Raw genomic sequence first — 13,726 nt, 5'->3', positions numbered from 1 at the left:
CTAGCAAAATTTACTTACAAGCAACTTTCCAGCAAGAAATAGAAGTCTGTTTTAAGTTAATAATTCCTTAATATAGATGAAAATTACTGGTTTCACTGGCAGATTATTTCACTTATAACGGGGGGAAATGTCTAGTTTATATATAAAACACAAATGTTAAAAGAAATTATATATATTTTGTTTGCTGTGAAAAAACGAAAGATGGATTTTTTAAACTTTTAATTTCTAAATTGTATATAATTTTTTTTATCTCTACCATCCTTACAAAGACAAAAAAAGAATTTTTTTGTGCAAACATAATAAAAAAAACCTCAAACTCTTTACTCATCTGGTCTGGCCACCCCTTTAAAAATTTGGGGCGCTCTTGATCTGAAACGATCAGTTTGAAGAATAAAAATCTGTTTTTTTAACAATTTCATAAACCGTCATATTGGAAATTATTTATATTCCTCTTAATAACCAATAAAGTGAATCTTTAATAGTCTGACAGTAATCAGAATAATCAACTCGCACACAGCTGCTGAACTGAATCCAAATACTTTATTTTTATCTTCACATTTCAGGAAAAAAAAACAAAAAAAAAAAAAAACACACAAGTGAAAAACTGGTAAGAATTAAAAAGTGCAAATCTGCAGATTTTCCGCCTCGGATCAGAAACATGTCGGCAACATTCTGCGCTAAAGCGGCTAAAACCCAGAAGCGCGTTCATTCACCCGTCCAGGATTCCTGACGCCTCCGTTCAGTCCTTTTGGATCCACGCCGAGACTTCCTGCTGCGACCCGCCAGAACCCAGAGCCTCCCAGGATGCGGGTCGAACCGAACCGGGTCCAGCTGGTCGATCAGCGCCGAGCGTTTTACATCCATGGAGCCACAGCAGAGGGCTCCTTCTGCACCTGCTGGGAAATTACACAGCGTCACACAGAGACGCTGATAACTCGGCTGCAACACCTGAATTATCATTTTCACTCTGAGCCACAACAAGGTCATGACGGCTCTTAAAGGGCCGGTTACTCCAGAACACGATGATGAAACCCAAATACTAAAAAACCTCTTAACATTAAGCGTCTTTTCACAGCGTCTTTTTTTAATGATCAAAATAATTGATTTTGTGGAGCTACTTTATAAATATTTGAAAGGAATTTGGACGGTAAATGTGATTTTGTTGCTCCATCACTGCAAAAACACAAAAATCCTACCAAAATTGGTCACGTTTAGTGCAAATATATTAAAATAAAATTAAACTAACTTACAATTAACTTTCCACAAGATATAAGAGCTTATTTTAAATCAATAATTCCTTAATTTTCATTAAAAGGTACTGCTGCACTGGCAGATTATTTCACTTATAGCAAGACGTCTTATAAATGAAATACTTTTTTATTAATATGAAGAAATGATCGACTTAAAATGAGCTCTGATTATGCTAATAAGTTAGTTTTGTCTTAATTCAAGCACTAACATATTCAAAAACTTGTATTTTTGCAGTGAATTCAAACAAATTTCTGGTATTTTTATTTGCAATAGTGAGTTTATTTGTCGTTCCTGACAACTTGGACTGTTTTGATCTGTCACATAAAAGCAAAATAAACCTCTAGAGTGATTTGAGAACATCTTCAGGATGTAGAAAAAGCTAAAACTGCAAGTCAAACTTTAGCATTTCATTTCATTTCTAAGCAAAAGAATCGTTTTGCTTGTGGCACATCAACACGATTTAACGCTTTTAGTTTGATTCGTCTTAAATCTGAGCAGGTTGAGGGCATTGAATCCACTGCGGCTGAACAGAAGCTGCACAAAAACAACTCTGGACATTTACAGCCAGCTGTGAAGTGGGTTTAATGGCTGAGCTCACATTACCAGCTGCTTGTTAGAAATCTAACAAAAAAAAACATTTAAACAGCAAAACTAAATTAATATTCCAAATAGTTTCTTCACATGAAACGTAAATAACTTCATCCACTTCATGACGGGCTTCTTTAACTGCTAGCCTATTTCCAGAAGAAGCTAACGTTCCGTCAAAGGCGAATTTTGTGTCTGGAAAATGAGCCTTTTCAAAAACCCTAGCAACCTAAGCTGAGTTCCAGCACGCTTGGTCAGCTGGTTTTACCACTGTATGCGCTGTACAATGGCTGCTGGAAAAGACAAGTGTTTTGTTGTTGACTTACCACCCAGAAACCACTTGCTGCATTCTTGTTGGTTGTGCAGGAGGCTCCATGTCTGCTTCTCAAAGATGTACGTTTGTATAATTATGCATCTGTTTGCAGCCATTTTCATGCGCGAGTGTAAACGTTGAGCTGGGGGGCGTGGCCAGCAGCAGATTATTTAAAGTGACAAGATTCCCTAAAACAGCTCAATCTGACTAAAATCTTATCTAAGAATTAGTTTGTGCAAAAAATGTAAAGAGCATGTTTTGTATAGGCCATTGATCTATCTGTTAAGTTGAAATCTGTGAACTCCAGTTTGTGTCTGTCGGATCGTTTTGGGCTTTCGTCGTGTTTTTTGTACTATTTTTCTTATTTGTGAAGATCGATGGCGTCTTCTGTGAACTTTCAGGACAAATTCTCTTGATTTATAAAACGCATTGAAGCAGCAGTTTGGGTATTCCAGGTTTTCTCTCGATAGCCTCGTTGTCGCTAGCAGATTTTTAAGTGTGTGCTCTTCTGAACAAATGCATTTTTCTGAAACTGAAATTTTCATTGAAAACTAGGATTTAGTGTTGAAAATCATTTCAATATTGATTTTACTTCACATTTTATCCCAGTTTGGGTGATTTGTTGCAAACATCTGAACAATTCTGACACTTGCCAATAGCTAGCTTAGAATAATTTTATAAACTCAAGACAATAGAGATGGCAATAATTGTTATAATTATGCTTACCTTGTTCAGTTCTGGAAAAAGTTCTTGAATGACAATGTCCAGCAGCACATAGGTCAGCTAATCAAGGTAATGAGACAAAAAGATAAACGTTAAAACAAAAATGTTGTTTAAAAAAGTGTGTGTAAACCAGTTTTCATATACATTTATGTACCAAATACACTGTGTGTGTTTCCTGCACCTGTTTGTTGAGAACCGGCTGCTGCAGCCCATCGAAGAGAAGGCGAACTCCCTCATACTTCGCCTCTTCTCCAATACACTTTCCTAGAAAATCTACAGAGATTTACCCCGTTGAACAATCGTTTGTTACGGAAGCGCGCTGCATTCACTAAAAATAAAATGAAACAAAGACCTGGAATGTAGCTCATCATCTCCTCGAACGTCCGCTTGGCTCTGCTCTGTTTGTCCTGCGCCGACCGCGGCGGACTGCTCTCGCAGAAAACTGCGTCTGGAACGACATCGGCTCTGTTAGCCACAGACATGCTAATAGAAAGTAGATTTCTGCCAGAAAAACTGACGGTTTGAGATTAATCGCAGAAATTTTCTGACTTTCTGATATCAATTCTGAGATCAATCACAAAATTTCATCTGTTTTCTATCAAATTTTTCACTCTGAAGTGTCAAAGATTTTATGGAAAAAAGGAAATTTTCTGAGTTTCAAATGGCAAAAACTTTTGGCTTTTTAAACTCAGAAATTTTGAGGTTTCTAAAGGAAATTTATGAGCATGAAAAGTCAAAAATATGCTAGAAAAAAAACTTTTCTTGGTTTCAAATGTCAAAAATTTCAACTTTTCAGCCCAGATATTTTTCATTTCTTCAAGGAAATTTCTGAGATTAATTTTAAAATTTTGTAGTTATTTTTTTAGCAGATATTTCAATTTTGAAGCTCAGAAATGTCTTATTTTTCTAGAAATCTTCTGATATTAATCTCCAAATTTCCGAGATTTTGAGTGTAAATGTCCTTTTTTCTCTCCACATCGGCCCGGGTTCGGCGCCGCAGGAAGTGGCTCATCGTGTTTCCTGCTTACCTCTCAGCAGGGTGATGAGCGAGACCAGCCGGTGCTCCTGCACCACCTGGTTCAGTTTGTGCTGCAGGTAATAATCTGTGTAGGCCTCCAGGCTGTTCTTGAACAGGATCCTGCCGCCCATCAGCAGGTGATGAAACCAGTCAGGGACGTGAAACACGACGCGACCTGCCGCAGAGACGCAGGAAACATTTAGAACATTAAACAAAAACTTTAAACTTGCACAAAGTTTTGGGAGGCTTCAGGAAGACCCCACTGTTTTATATTTCTGAAAGTAATTTTCTGTCTCAAGTTACCGATGAAGGTCACTAATCCGCTAACGGCACAGCTACGTTTTAATTTAGCGCTTTAGTGTCTTTGCTAGCTTTGACAACATTTAGCACACTTAAGTTTTTCCAGATAAATTATAATCCGCTAATTTACTAGGAAGTTTTTCAAACTTTCAGCTGAGTAAAGTTCGACTTTTGTGTTCAAACTAGTTACATTCATGCTCTTATTTTGAAGTCTGTTTACGCAGCAGATCTGTTTCCTCTACAACAAACAAACAAACACAGAAGATCACAACATGAACAAACTACAGGAGTTAATTAAACACATGCAGATATTTACATACATGAATTGTTTTGAGAGCCTCCTCACATTTTTGTGACTAATGTTAAACATTGAGCAATTAGCATTAGCTTAGCATTAGCTAAATAGCATATCACACTTTAGACAATCTTATATTATTCTCTAATTAACTGTATTACTTTTTAATTCTCTGCAAACTGCTCAAATTCAAGTGTTTGAATTTAAATATAAATATTTGCCTTTTTTAAATGGAACTACATTAAACGGCAACACTTTTTTTTTCTCTGATTTTTTATTTATTTAATAAAGTTAATGTAAAACTGATTTGATCTGCGGTTCTGCTGGACTGATTAAATCTACTTTAACTTACCGACATACATTAAATAATCGTACACCCCTTCAACAGTGATCATCTCCATGAAGTAGTTCTGGTTGTGCCTCTTCTCTGTCACTTCTGATCGGTTGGCGTTGTTTTTGAAGAGATCGTTGAAAAGCTGCAACACATTTTAGACTGAAGAGATTAAAATGAGTCTCTGTGAGGACGCATGCATTTAGGTTAAAAAAGGGCTGAAGCGATTCATCGTGGTGAACCGATTATTGAAATAATCGTCGATTAATTGCTAACTGCAATGTACCAACCTAAAAACAAATCAGAGCAGAAATGAAGGCAAAACTTTACAAAAAAATATAAACATTTTGCATTTAAGATGGAAAAAAACTGTAAATAAAACTCCTCGTGTAGCATAGCTTTGAAAAAACATTTTTTCTATCCAATTATTAATCAGTAAATCAATAAATAATAACTATTAATGCTAAGTCAAGCTGAAAGTTTGACATTTTTAGCTGCAAATGGATCCAATTGATAGAGAACTCTAAAGAAATGAAATAAAATGTTAAAATGAAATTATTTATTTGAAAGTTTTAATTTATTTCTGTATTTCTAATACTGTGTAAAAGGCTTAAGTGGTTAAATTCTTTTACATCTGATTAATCCATGGTCAGAGTTAGATTAATTTGCTACTTGCAGCCGTAGTAAAGACATGATTTTCATGTTTTAATCTGTCGAATACTTTAAATCTGATTAACAACCAATTAATCAGTAAATAAAATATTTGTTACTTACAGCCCTGAAATGAAACCAGTGAGAAAAGTTTGAACCTTTTTATCGTTTTCTGAAGTCGGACTCAGGATGGTGAGTTCGGGTCGGCTGGGTTTGGGTTTGGGAGATTCGCAGGAGTTGAAGAAGGACTGGATGAACGGCTCCAGATGCTGCCCTTTCTGGACAGGAAAATCAAATAAAAAACACACAAAGGAGACAAAAAGTTACAGAATTAATTACAAAATGTAATGAACTGTGTTAAAATAAATAAATACATTTCATTTGTAAAGTAGTATGTTTTATTTAGAATAAATAAATTGAGTGTTTAACGGTTCTGGGCAACAAAACATCAATAATGTATTTTTTTAGCTTCAGCTCCATAAATTTCACTCAATGGGTCGATGATACAAAGGAGAAATAGGAAAAAGAAAACAGGAAGAAAAAAGACAAAAGGAGAAATAGAAAAAGAAAACAGGATGAAAAAAGACAGAAAAGGAGAAATAGAAAAGAAAACAGGATGAAAAAGACAAAAGGAGAAATAGAAAAAAGAAAACAGGATGAAAAGACAGAAAAGGAGAAATAGAAAAAAGGAGAAATAGAAAAAAGGAAACAGGATGAAAAAAGACAGAAAAGGAGAAATAAAATAAAAAACAAGATGGAAAAAGACAGAAAAGGAGAAATAGAAAAGAAAACAGGCTGAAAAAAGACAGAAAAGGAGAAATAGAAAAGAAAACAGGATGAAAAAAGACAAAAGGAGAAATAGAAAAAGAAAACAGGATGAAAAAAGACAGAAAAGGAGAAATAGAAAAAGAAAACAGGATGGAAAAAGACAGAAAAGGAGAAATAGAAAATGAAAACAGGATGAAAAAAGACAAAAGGAGAAATAGAAAAAGAAAACAGGATGAAAAAAGACAAAAGGAGAAAAAGGGAAAAAAGAGAAAAGAAGGAAGAAATAAAAAAAGGTTGAAGAAAACAAGAACAAGAACAAGAAACAGAAAAAACAAAAAACGAAGAGACAAAATTTTGACATTTGATGAATTAGAAATGTATAGAAACTCTTCCATACCTCTTTTATCAGTTTGCTGGGCACTGCCTTGATGATTTTCCCTGTGAAAACAAATAAAACAACATAATTTATGATGCATTTCTTCTCCGCTTTGCCCAGACGCAGCTTCCCTCTCTGGTCGCACCGAGGTTCACGTCCGGCAGCATCTTGTCCAGGAACTGAGACTCCATGCTGTGAGGAGACAGGAAGTCGGCCAGCAGCTGGCTGTTGCTCAGCTCTGGATGCTGCAGAAGTCTCTGCAAAAAGCACAAGATGAAAAGTGGATTAAAGCACATCTACGAATAAAACAAGTTAAAGGTTTCGGAGGCTTGCAGGAGCTTTTTAACGATTAACTACTTTAGCTTAGCATAAATACGTGTAGCCAGTTCAGGTTTTTTGGTGCCTGAATCAGTTTGTTGTGCAATAATTATCCAAATTGAGGCCATTTAAAATGATTGGCTTCAGGATCGCCGGGGTGAATTAAAAAAACATGAGCGTGTGAGGAAACAGAAAGCAAAGAAAGGCAAATTATTCAAAACAGATGGTAGACAGCAAATTAGATTCTCCATTTCCAAACTGTTTTAAATGCATCGCGTGGGTTTTGATTTAACGTTTAAACACAAATCTCACAGAAACAAAGCAGCATTGGATGATTTATGGGATCAAAATGGCTTTCAAAACGTAAAGCTCAATTTAGGATGATAAAAGCAGAACGGCTCGAGTTTCACACAATGTTTCTGCTGCATGGGGAGAACGCAACGTTAGTCTGGGGAGAACGCAACGTTAGTCTGGGGAGAACGCAAAGCCAGTCTGGGGAGAACGCAACGTTAGTCTGGGGAGAACGCAACGTTAGTCTGGAGAGAACGCAAAGCCAGTCTGGGGAGAACGCAACGTTAGTCTGGGGAGAACGCAACGTTAGTCTGGAGAGAACGCAACGCCAGTCTGGGGAGAACGCAACGTTAGTCTGGGGAGAACGCAAAGCCAGTCTGGGGAGAACGCAACGTTAGTCTGGGGAGAACGCAAAGCCAGTCTGGGGAGAACGCAAAGCCAGTCTGCGGAGAACGCAACGTTAGTCTGGGGAGAACGCAAAGCCAGTCTGGGGAGAACTCAACGCCAGTCTGGGGAGAACGCAAAGCCAGTCTGGGGAGAACTCAACGCCAGTCTGGGGAGAACGCAACGTTAGTCTGAGGAGAACGCAACGTTAGTCTGGCGAGAACGCAACGCCAGTCTGGGGAGAACGCAACGCCAGTCTAGAGAGAACGCAACGTTAGTCTGGGGAGAACGCAACGCCAGTCTGGGGAGAACACAACGTTAGTCTGGGGAGAACGCAACGCCAGTCTGCGGAGAACGCAACGTTAGTCTGGGGAGAACGCAACGCCAGTCTAGAGAGAACGCAACGTTAGTCTGGGGAGAACGCAACGCCAGTCTAGAGAGAACGCAACGTTAGTCTGGGGAGAACGCAACGCCAGTCTAGAGAGAACGCAACGTTAGTCTGGGGAGAACGCAACGCCAGTCTGGAGAGAACGCAACGCCAGTCTGGAGAGAACGCAACGTTAGTCTGGGGAGAACGCAACGCCAGTCTGGGGAGAACGCAACGTTAGTCTGGGGAGAACGCAACGCCAGTCTGGGGAGAACGCAACGTTAGTCTGGGGAGAACGCAACGCCAGTCTGGGGAGAACGCAACGTTAGTCTGGGGAGAACGCAACGTTAGTCTGGAGAGAACGCAACGCCAGTCTGGGGAGAACGCAACGTTAGTCTGGAGAGAACGCAACGTTAGTCTGGGGAGAACGCAACGTTAGTCTGGGGAGAACGCAACGCCAGTCTGGGGAGAACGCAACGTTAGTCTGGGGAGAACGCAACGTTAGTCTGGAGAGAACGCAACGCCAGTCTGGAGAGAACGCAACGCCAGTCTGGAGAGAACGCAACGTTAGTCTGGAGAGAACGCAACGTTAGTCTGGGGAGAACGCAACGTTAGTCTGGAGAGAACGCAACGCCAGTCTAGAGAGAACGCAACGTTAGTCTGGGGAGAACGCAACGCCAGTCTAGAGAGAACGCAACGTTAGTCTGGGGAGAACGCAACGCCAGTCTGGAGAGAACGCAACGCCAGTCTGGAGAGAACGCAACGTTAGTCTGGGGAGAACGCAACGCCAGTCTGGAGAGAACGCAACGTTAGTCTGGGGAGAACGCAACGCCAGTCTGGGGAGAACGCAACGTTAGTCTGGGGAGAACGCAACGCCAGTCTGGGGAGAACGCAACGTTAGTCTGGGGAGAACGCAACGTTAGTCTGGAGAGAACGCAACGTTAGTCTGGGGAGAATGCAACGTTAGTCTGGGGAGAACGCAACGTTAGTCTGGAGAGAACGCAACGTTAGTCTGGGGAGAACGCAACGTTAGTCTGGGGAGAACGCAACGTTAGTCTGGAGAGAACGCAACGTTAGTCTGGGGAGAACGCAACGCCAGTCTGGAGAGAACGCAACGCCAGTCTGGAGAGAACGCAACGTTAGTCTGGAGAGAACGCAACGTTAGTCTGGGGAGAACGCAACGTTAGTCTGGAGAGAACGCAACGCCAGTCTGGAGAGAACGCAACGCCAGTCTGGGGAGAACGCAACGTTAGTCTGGGGAGAACGCAACGTTAGTCTGGGGAGAACGCAACGTTAGTCTGGAGAGAACGCAACGCCAGTCTGGGGAGAACGCAACGTTAGTCTGGAGAGAACGCAACGTTAGTCTGGGGAGAACGCAACGTTAGTCTGGAGAGAACGCAACGCCAGTCTGGGGAGAACGCAACGTTAGTCTGGAGAGAACGCAACGTTAGTCTGGGGAGAACGCAACGCCAGTCTGGAGAGAACGCAACGCCAGTCTGGAGAGAACGCAACGCCAGTCTGGAGAGAACGCAACGCCAGTCTGGGGAGAACGCAACGCCAGTCTGGGGAGAACGCAACGCCAGTCTGGGGAGAACGCAACGCCAGTCTGGAGAGAACGCAACGCCAGTCTGGAGAGAACGCAACGCCAGTCTGGGGAGAACGCAACGTTAGTCTGGAGAGAACGCAACGTTAGTCTGGAGAGAACGCAACGCCAGTCTGGGGAGAACGCAACGTTAGTCTGGGGAGAACGCAACGCCAGTCTGCGGAGAACGCAACGTTAGTCTGGGGAGAACGCAACGCCAGTCTAGAGAGAACGCAACGTTAGTCTGGAGAGAACGCAACGTTAGTCTGGAGAGAACGCAACGCCAGTCTGGGGAGAACGCAACGTTAGTCTGGAGAGAACGCAACGCCAGTCTGGGGAGAACGCAACGTTAGTCTGGGGAGAACGCAACGTTAGTCTAGAGAGAACGCAACGTTAGTCTGGAGAGAACGCAACGCCAGTCTGGAGAGAACGCAACGTTAGTCTGGAGAGAACGCAACGCCAGTCTGGGGAGAACGCAACGTTAGTCTGGGGAGAACGCAACGTTAGTCTGGAGAGAACGCAACGCCAGTCTGGGGAGAACGCAACGTTAGTCTGGGGAGAACGCAACGTTAGTCTGGGGAGAACGCAACGCCAGTCTGGGGAGAACGCAACGCCAGTCTGGGGAGAATGCAACGTTAGTCTGGAGAGAACGCAACGTTAGTCTGGGGAGAACGCAACGCCAGTCTGGGGAGAACGCAACGTTAGTCTGGGGAGAACGCAACGTTAGTCTAGAGAGAACGCAACATTAGTCTGGAGAGAACGCAACGCCAGTCTGGAGAGAACGCAACGTTAGTCTGGAGAGAACGCAACGCCAGTCTGGGGAGAACGCAACGTTAGTCTGGGGAGAACGCAACGTTAGTCTGGAGAGAACGCAACGCCAGTCTGGGGAGAACGCAACGTTAGTCTGGGGAGAACGCAACGTTAGTCTGGGGAGAACGCAACGCCAGTCTGGGGAGAACGCAACGCCAGTCTGGGGAGAACGCAACGTTAGTCTGGAGAGAACGCAACGTTAGTCTGGGGAGAACGCAACGCCAGTCTGGGGAGAATGCAACGTTAGTCTGGAGAGAACGCAACGTTAGTCTGGGGAGAACGCAACGTTAGTCTGGGGAGAACGCAACGTTAGTCTGGGGAGAACGCAACGCCAGTCTGGGGAGAACGCAACGTTAGTCTGGGGAGAACGCAACGTTAGTCTGGGGAGAACGCAACGTTAGTCTGGGGAGAACGCAACGCCAGTCTGGGGAGAACGCAACGTCAGTCTGGGGAGAACGCAACGCCAGTCTGGGGAGAACGCAACGTCAGTCTGGGGAGAACGCAACGTTAGTCTGGGGAGAACGCAACGCCAGTCTGGAGAGAACGCAACGTTAGTCTGGGGAGAACGCAACGTTAGTCTGGGGAGAACGCAACGTTAGTCTGGGGAGAACGCAACGTTAGTCTGGGGAGAACGCAACGCCAGTCTGGAGAGAACGCAACGCCAGTCTGGAGAGAACGCAACGCCAGTCTGGGGAGAACGCAACGTTAGTCTGGGGAGAACGCAACGCCAGTCTGGAGAGAACGCAACGCCAGTCTGGGGAGAACGCAACGCCAGTCTGGGGAGAACGCAACGCCAGTCTGGGGAGAACGCAACGCCAGTCTGGAGAGAACGCAACGCCAGTCTGGAGAGAACGCAACGCCAGTCTGGGGAGAACGCAACGTTAGTCTGGAGAGAACGCAACATTAGTCTGGAGAGAACGCAACGCCAGTCTGGGGAGAACGCAACGTTAGTCTGGGGAGAACGCAACGCCAGTCTGGGGAGAACGCAACGTTAGTCTGGGGAGAACGCAACGCCAGTCTAGAGAGAACGCAACGTTAGTCTGGAGAGAACGCAACGTTAGTCTGGAGAGAACGCAACGCCAGTCTGGGGAGAACGCAACGTTAGTCTGGAGAGAACGCAACGCCAGTCTGGGGAGAACGCAACGTTAGTCTGGGGAGAACGCAACGTTAGTCTAGAGAGAACGCAACATTAGTCTGGAGAGAACGCAACGCCAGTCTGGAGAGAACGCAACGTTAGTCTGGAGAGAACGCAACGCCAGTCTGGGGAGAACGCAACGTTAGTCTGGGGAGAACGCAACGTTAGTCTGGAGAGAACGCAACGCCAGTCTGGGGAGAACGCAACGTTAGTCTGGGGAGAACGCAACGCCAGTCTGGGGAGAACGCAACGCCAGTCTGGGGAGCACGCCACGCCAGTCTGGGGAGAACGCAACGCTAGTCTGGAGAGAACGCAACGTTAGTCTGGGGAGAACGCAACGCCAGTCTGGGGAGAATGCAACGTTAGTCTGGGGAGAACGCAACGTTAGTCTAGAGAGAACGCAACATTAGTCTGGAGAGAACGCAACGCCAGTCTGGAGAGAACGCAACGTTAGTCTGGAGAGAACGCAACGCCAGTCTGGGGAGAACGCAACGTTAGTCTGGGGAGAACGCAACGTTAGTCTGGAGAGAACGCAACGCCAGTCTGGGGAGAACGCAACGTTAGTCTGGGGAGAACGCAACGTTAGTCTGGGGAGAACGCAACGCCAGTCTGGGGAGAACGCAACGCCAGTCTGGGGAGAACGCAACGTTAGTCTGGAGAGAACGCAACGTTAGTCTGGGGAGAACGCAACGCCAGTCTGGGGAGAACGCAACGTTAGTCTGGAGAGAACGCAACGTTAGTCTGGGGAGAACGCAACGTTAGTCTGGGGAGAACGCAACGTTAGTCTGGAGAGAACGCAACGCCAGTCTGGGGAGAACGCAACGTTAGTCTGGGGAGAACGCAACGCCAGTCTGGGGAGAACGCAACGTTAGTCTGGGGAGAACGCAACGTTAGTCTGAGGAGAACGCAACGTTAGTCTGGGGAGAACGCAACGTTAGTCTGGGGAGAACGCAACGTTAGTCTGGGGAGAACGCAACGTTAGTCTGGAGAGAACGCAACGTTAGTCTGGGGAGAACGCAACGCCAGTCTAGAGAGAACGCAACGTTAGTCTGGGGAGAACGCAACGCCAGTCTGGGGAGAACGCAATGTTAGTCTGGGGAGAACGCAACGCCAGTCTGGGGAGAACGCAACGTTAGTCTGGAGAGAACGCAACGTTAGTCTGGGGAGAACGCAACGCCAGTCTGGAGAGAACGCAACGTTAGTCTGGGGAGAACGCAACGTTAGTCTGGGGAGAACGCAACGCCAGTCTGGGGAGAACGCAACGCCAGTCTGGGTAGAACGCAACGCCAGTCTGGGGAGAACGCAACGTTAGTCTGGGGAGAACGCAACGTTAGTCTGGGGAGAACGCAACGCCAGTCTGGGGAGAACGCAACGTTAGTCTGGGGAGAACGCAACGCCAGTCTGGGGAGAACGCAACGTTAGTCTGGGGAGAACGCAACGCCAGTCTGGGGAGAACGCAACGTTAGTCTGGGGAGAACGCAACGTTAGTCTGGGGAGAACGCAACGTTAGTCTGGGGAGAACGCAACGTTAGTCTGGGGAGAACGCAACGTTAGTCTGGGGAGAACGCAACGTTAGTCTGGGGAGAACGCAACGTTAGTCTGGAGAGAACGCAACGTTAGTCTGGGGAGAACGCAACGCCAGTCTAGAGAGAACGCAACGTTAGTCTGGGGAGAACGCAACGCCAGTCTGGGGAGAACGCAATGTTAGTCTGGGGAGAACGCAACGCCAGTCTGGGGAGAACGCAACGTTAGTCTGGAGAGAACGCAACGTTAGTCTGGGGAGAACGCAACGCCAGTCTGGAGAGAACGCAACGTTAGTCTGGGGAGAACGCAACGTTAGTCTGGGGAGAACGCAACGTTAGTCTGGGGAGAACGCAACGTTAGTCTGGGGAGAACGCAACGCCAGTCTGGAGAGAACGCAACGCCAGTCTGGAGAGAACGCAACGCCAGTCTGGGGAGAACGCAACGTTAGTCTGGGGAGAACGCAACGTTAGTCTGGGGAGAACGCAACGCCAGTCTGGAGAGAACGCAACGCCAGTCTGGAGAGAACGCAACGCCAGTCTGGAGAGAACGCAACGCCAGTCTGGGGAGAACGCAACGCCAGTCTGGGGAGAACGCAACGTTAGTCTGGGGAGAACGCAACGTTAGTCTGGGGAGAACGCAACGCCAGTCTGGGGAGAACGCAACGTTAGTCTGGGGAGAACGCAACGCCAGTCTGGGGAGAACGC

At 45.3% G+C, this 13,726-nt stretch overlaps 1 protein-coding gene across 7 annotated transcripts in view; it reads right to left on the bottom strand.

The window, feature by feature from the left end:
• Positions 1 to 521: 521 nt before the first annotated feature.
• Positions 522 to 13,726, bottom strand: part of LOC103458807 (sorting nexin-14) — a 30,126-nt gene continuing 16,921 nt past the window's right edge. For 4 of the 7 annotated variants that reach the window (XM_008399869.3, XM_017302529.2, XM_008399872.3 and 1 more), the window contains 9 exons: positions 6,757 to 6,868; positions 6,633 to 6,673; positions 5,626 to 5,745; positions 4,838 to 4,961; positions 3,901 to 4,065; positions 3,225 to 3,320; positions 3,054 to 3,145; positions 2,876 to 2,932; positions 522 to 896 (listed from right to left, as the gene is read on the bottom strand). In XM_008399869.3, coding sequence (XP_008398091.2) covers positions 855 to 896; positions 2,876 to 2,932; positions 3,054 to 3,145; positions 3,225 to 3,320; positions 3,901 to 4,065; positions 4,838 to 4,961; positions 5,626 to 5,745; positions 6,633 to 6,673; positions 6,757 to 6,868 — 849 coding nt within the window. In that variant the 3' untranslated portion in view covers positions 522 to 854. The remainder of the gene's footprint in view (positions 897 to 2,875; positions 2,933 to 3,053; positions 3,146 to 3,224; positions 3,321 to 3,900; positions 4,066 to 4,837; positions 4,962 to 5,625; positions 5,746 to 6,632; positions 6,674 to 6,756; positions 6,869 to 13,726) is intronic. The other 3 variants (XM_008399870.3, XM_008399873.3, XM_008399874.3) reach the window with 1 other exon arrangement.

This window comes from Poecilia reticulata, chromosome 22 (assembly GCF_904066995.2).
Source record: "Poecilia reticulata chromosome 22, P_reticulata-male-v2, whole genome shotgun sequence".
Taxonomy (NCBI): Eukaryota; Metazoa; Chordata; class Actinopteri; order Cyprinodontiformes; family Poeciliidae; genus Poecilia; species Poecilia reticulata.
This window is presented reverse-complemented; position numbering and strand designations above follow the sequence as displayed.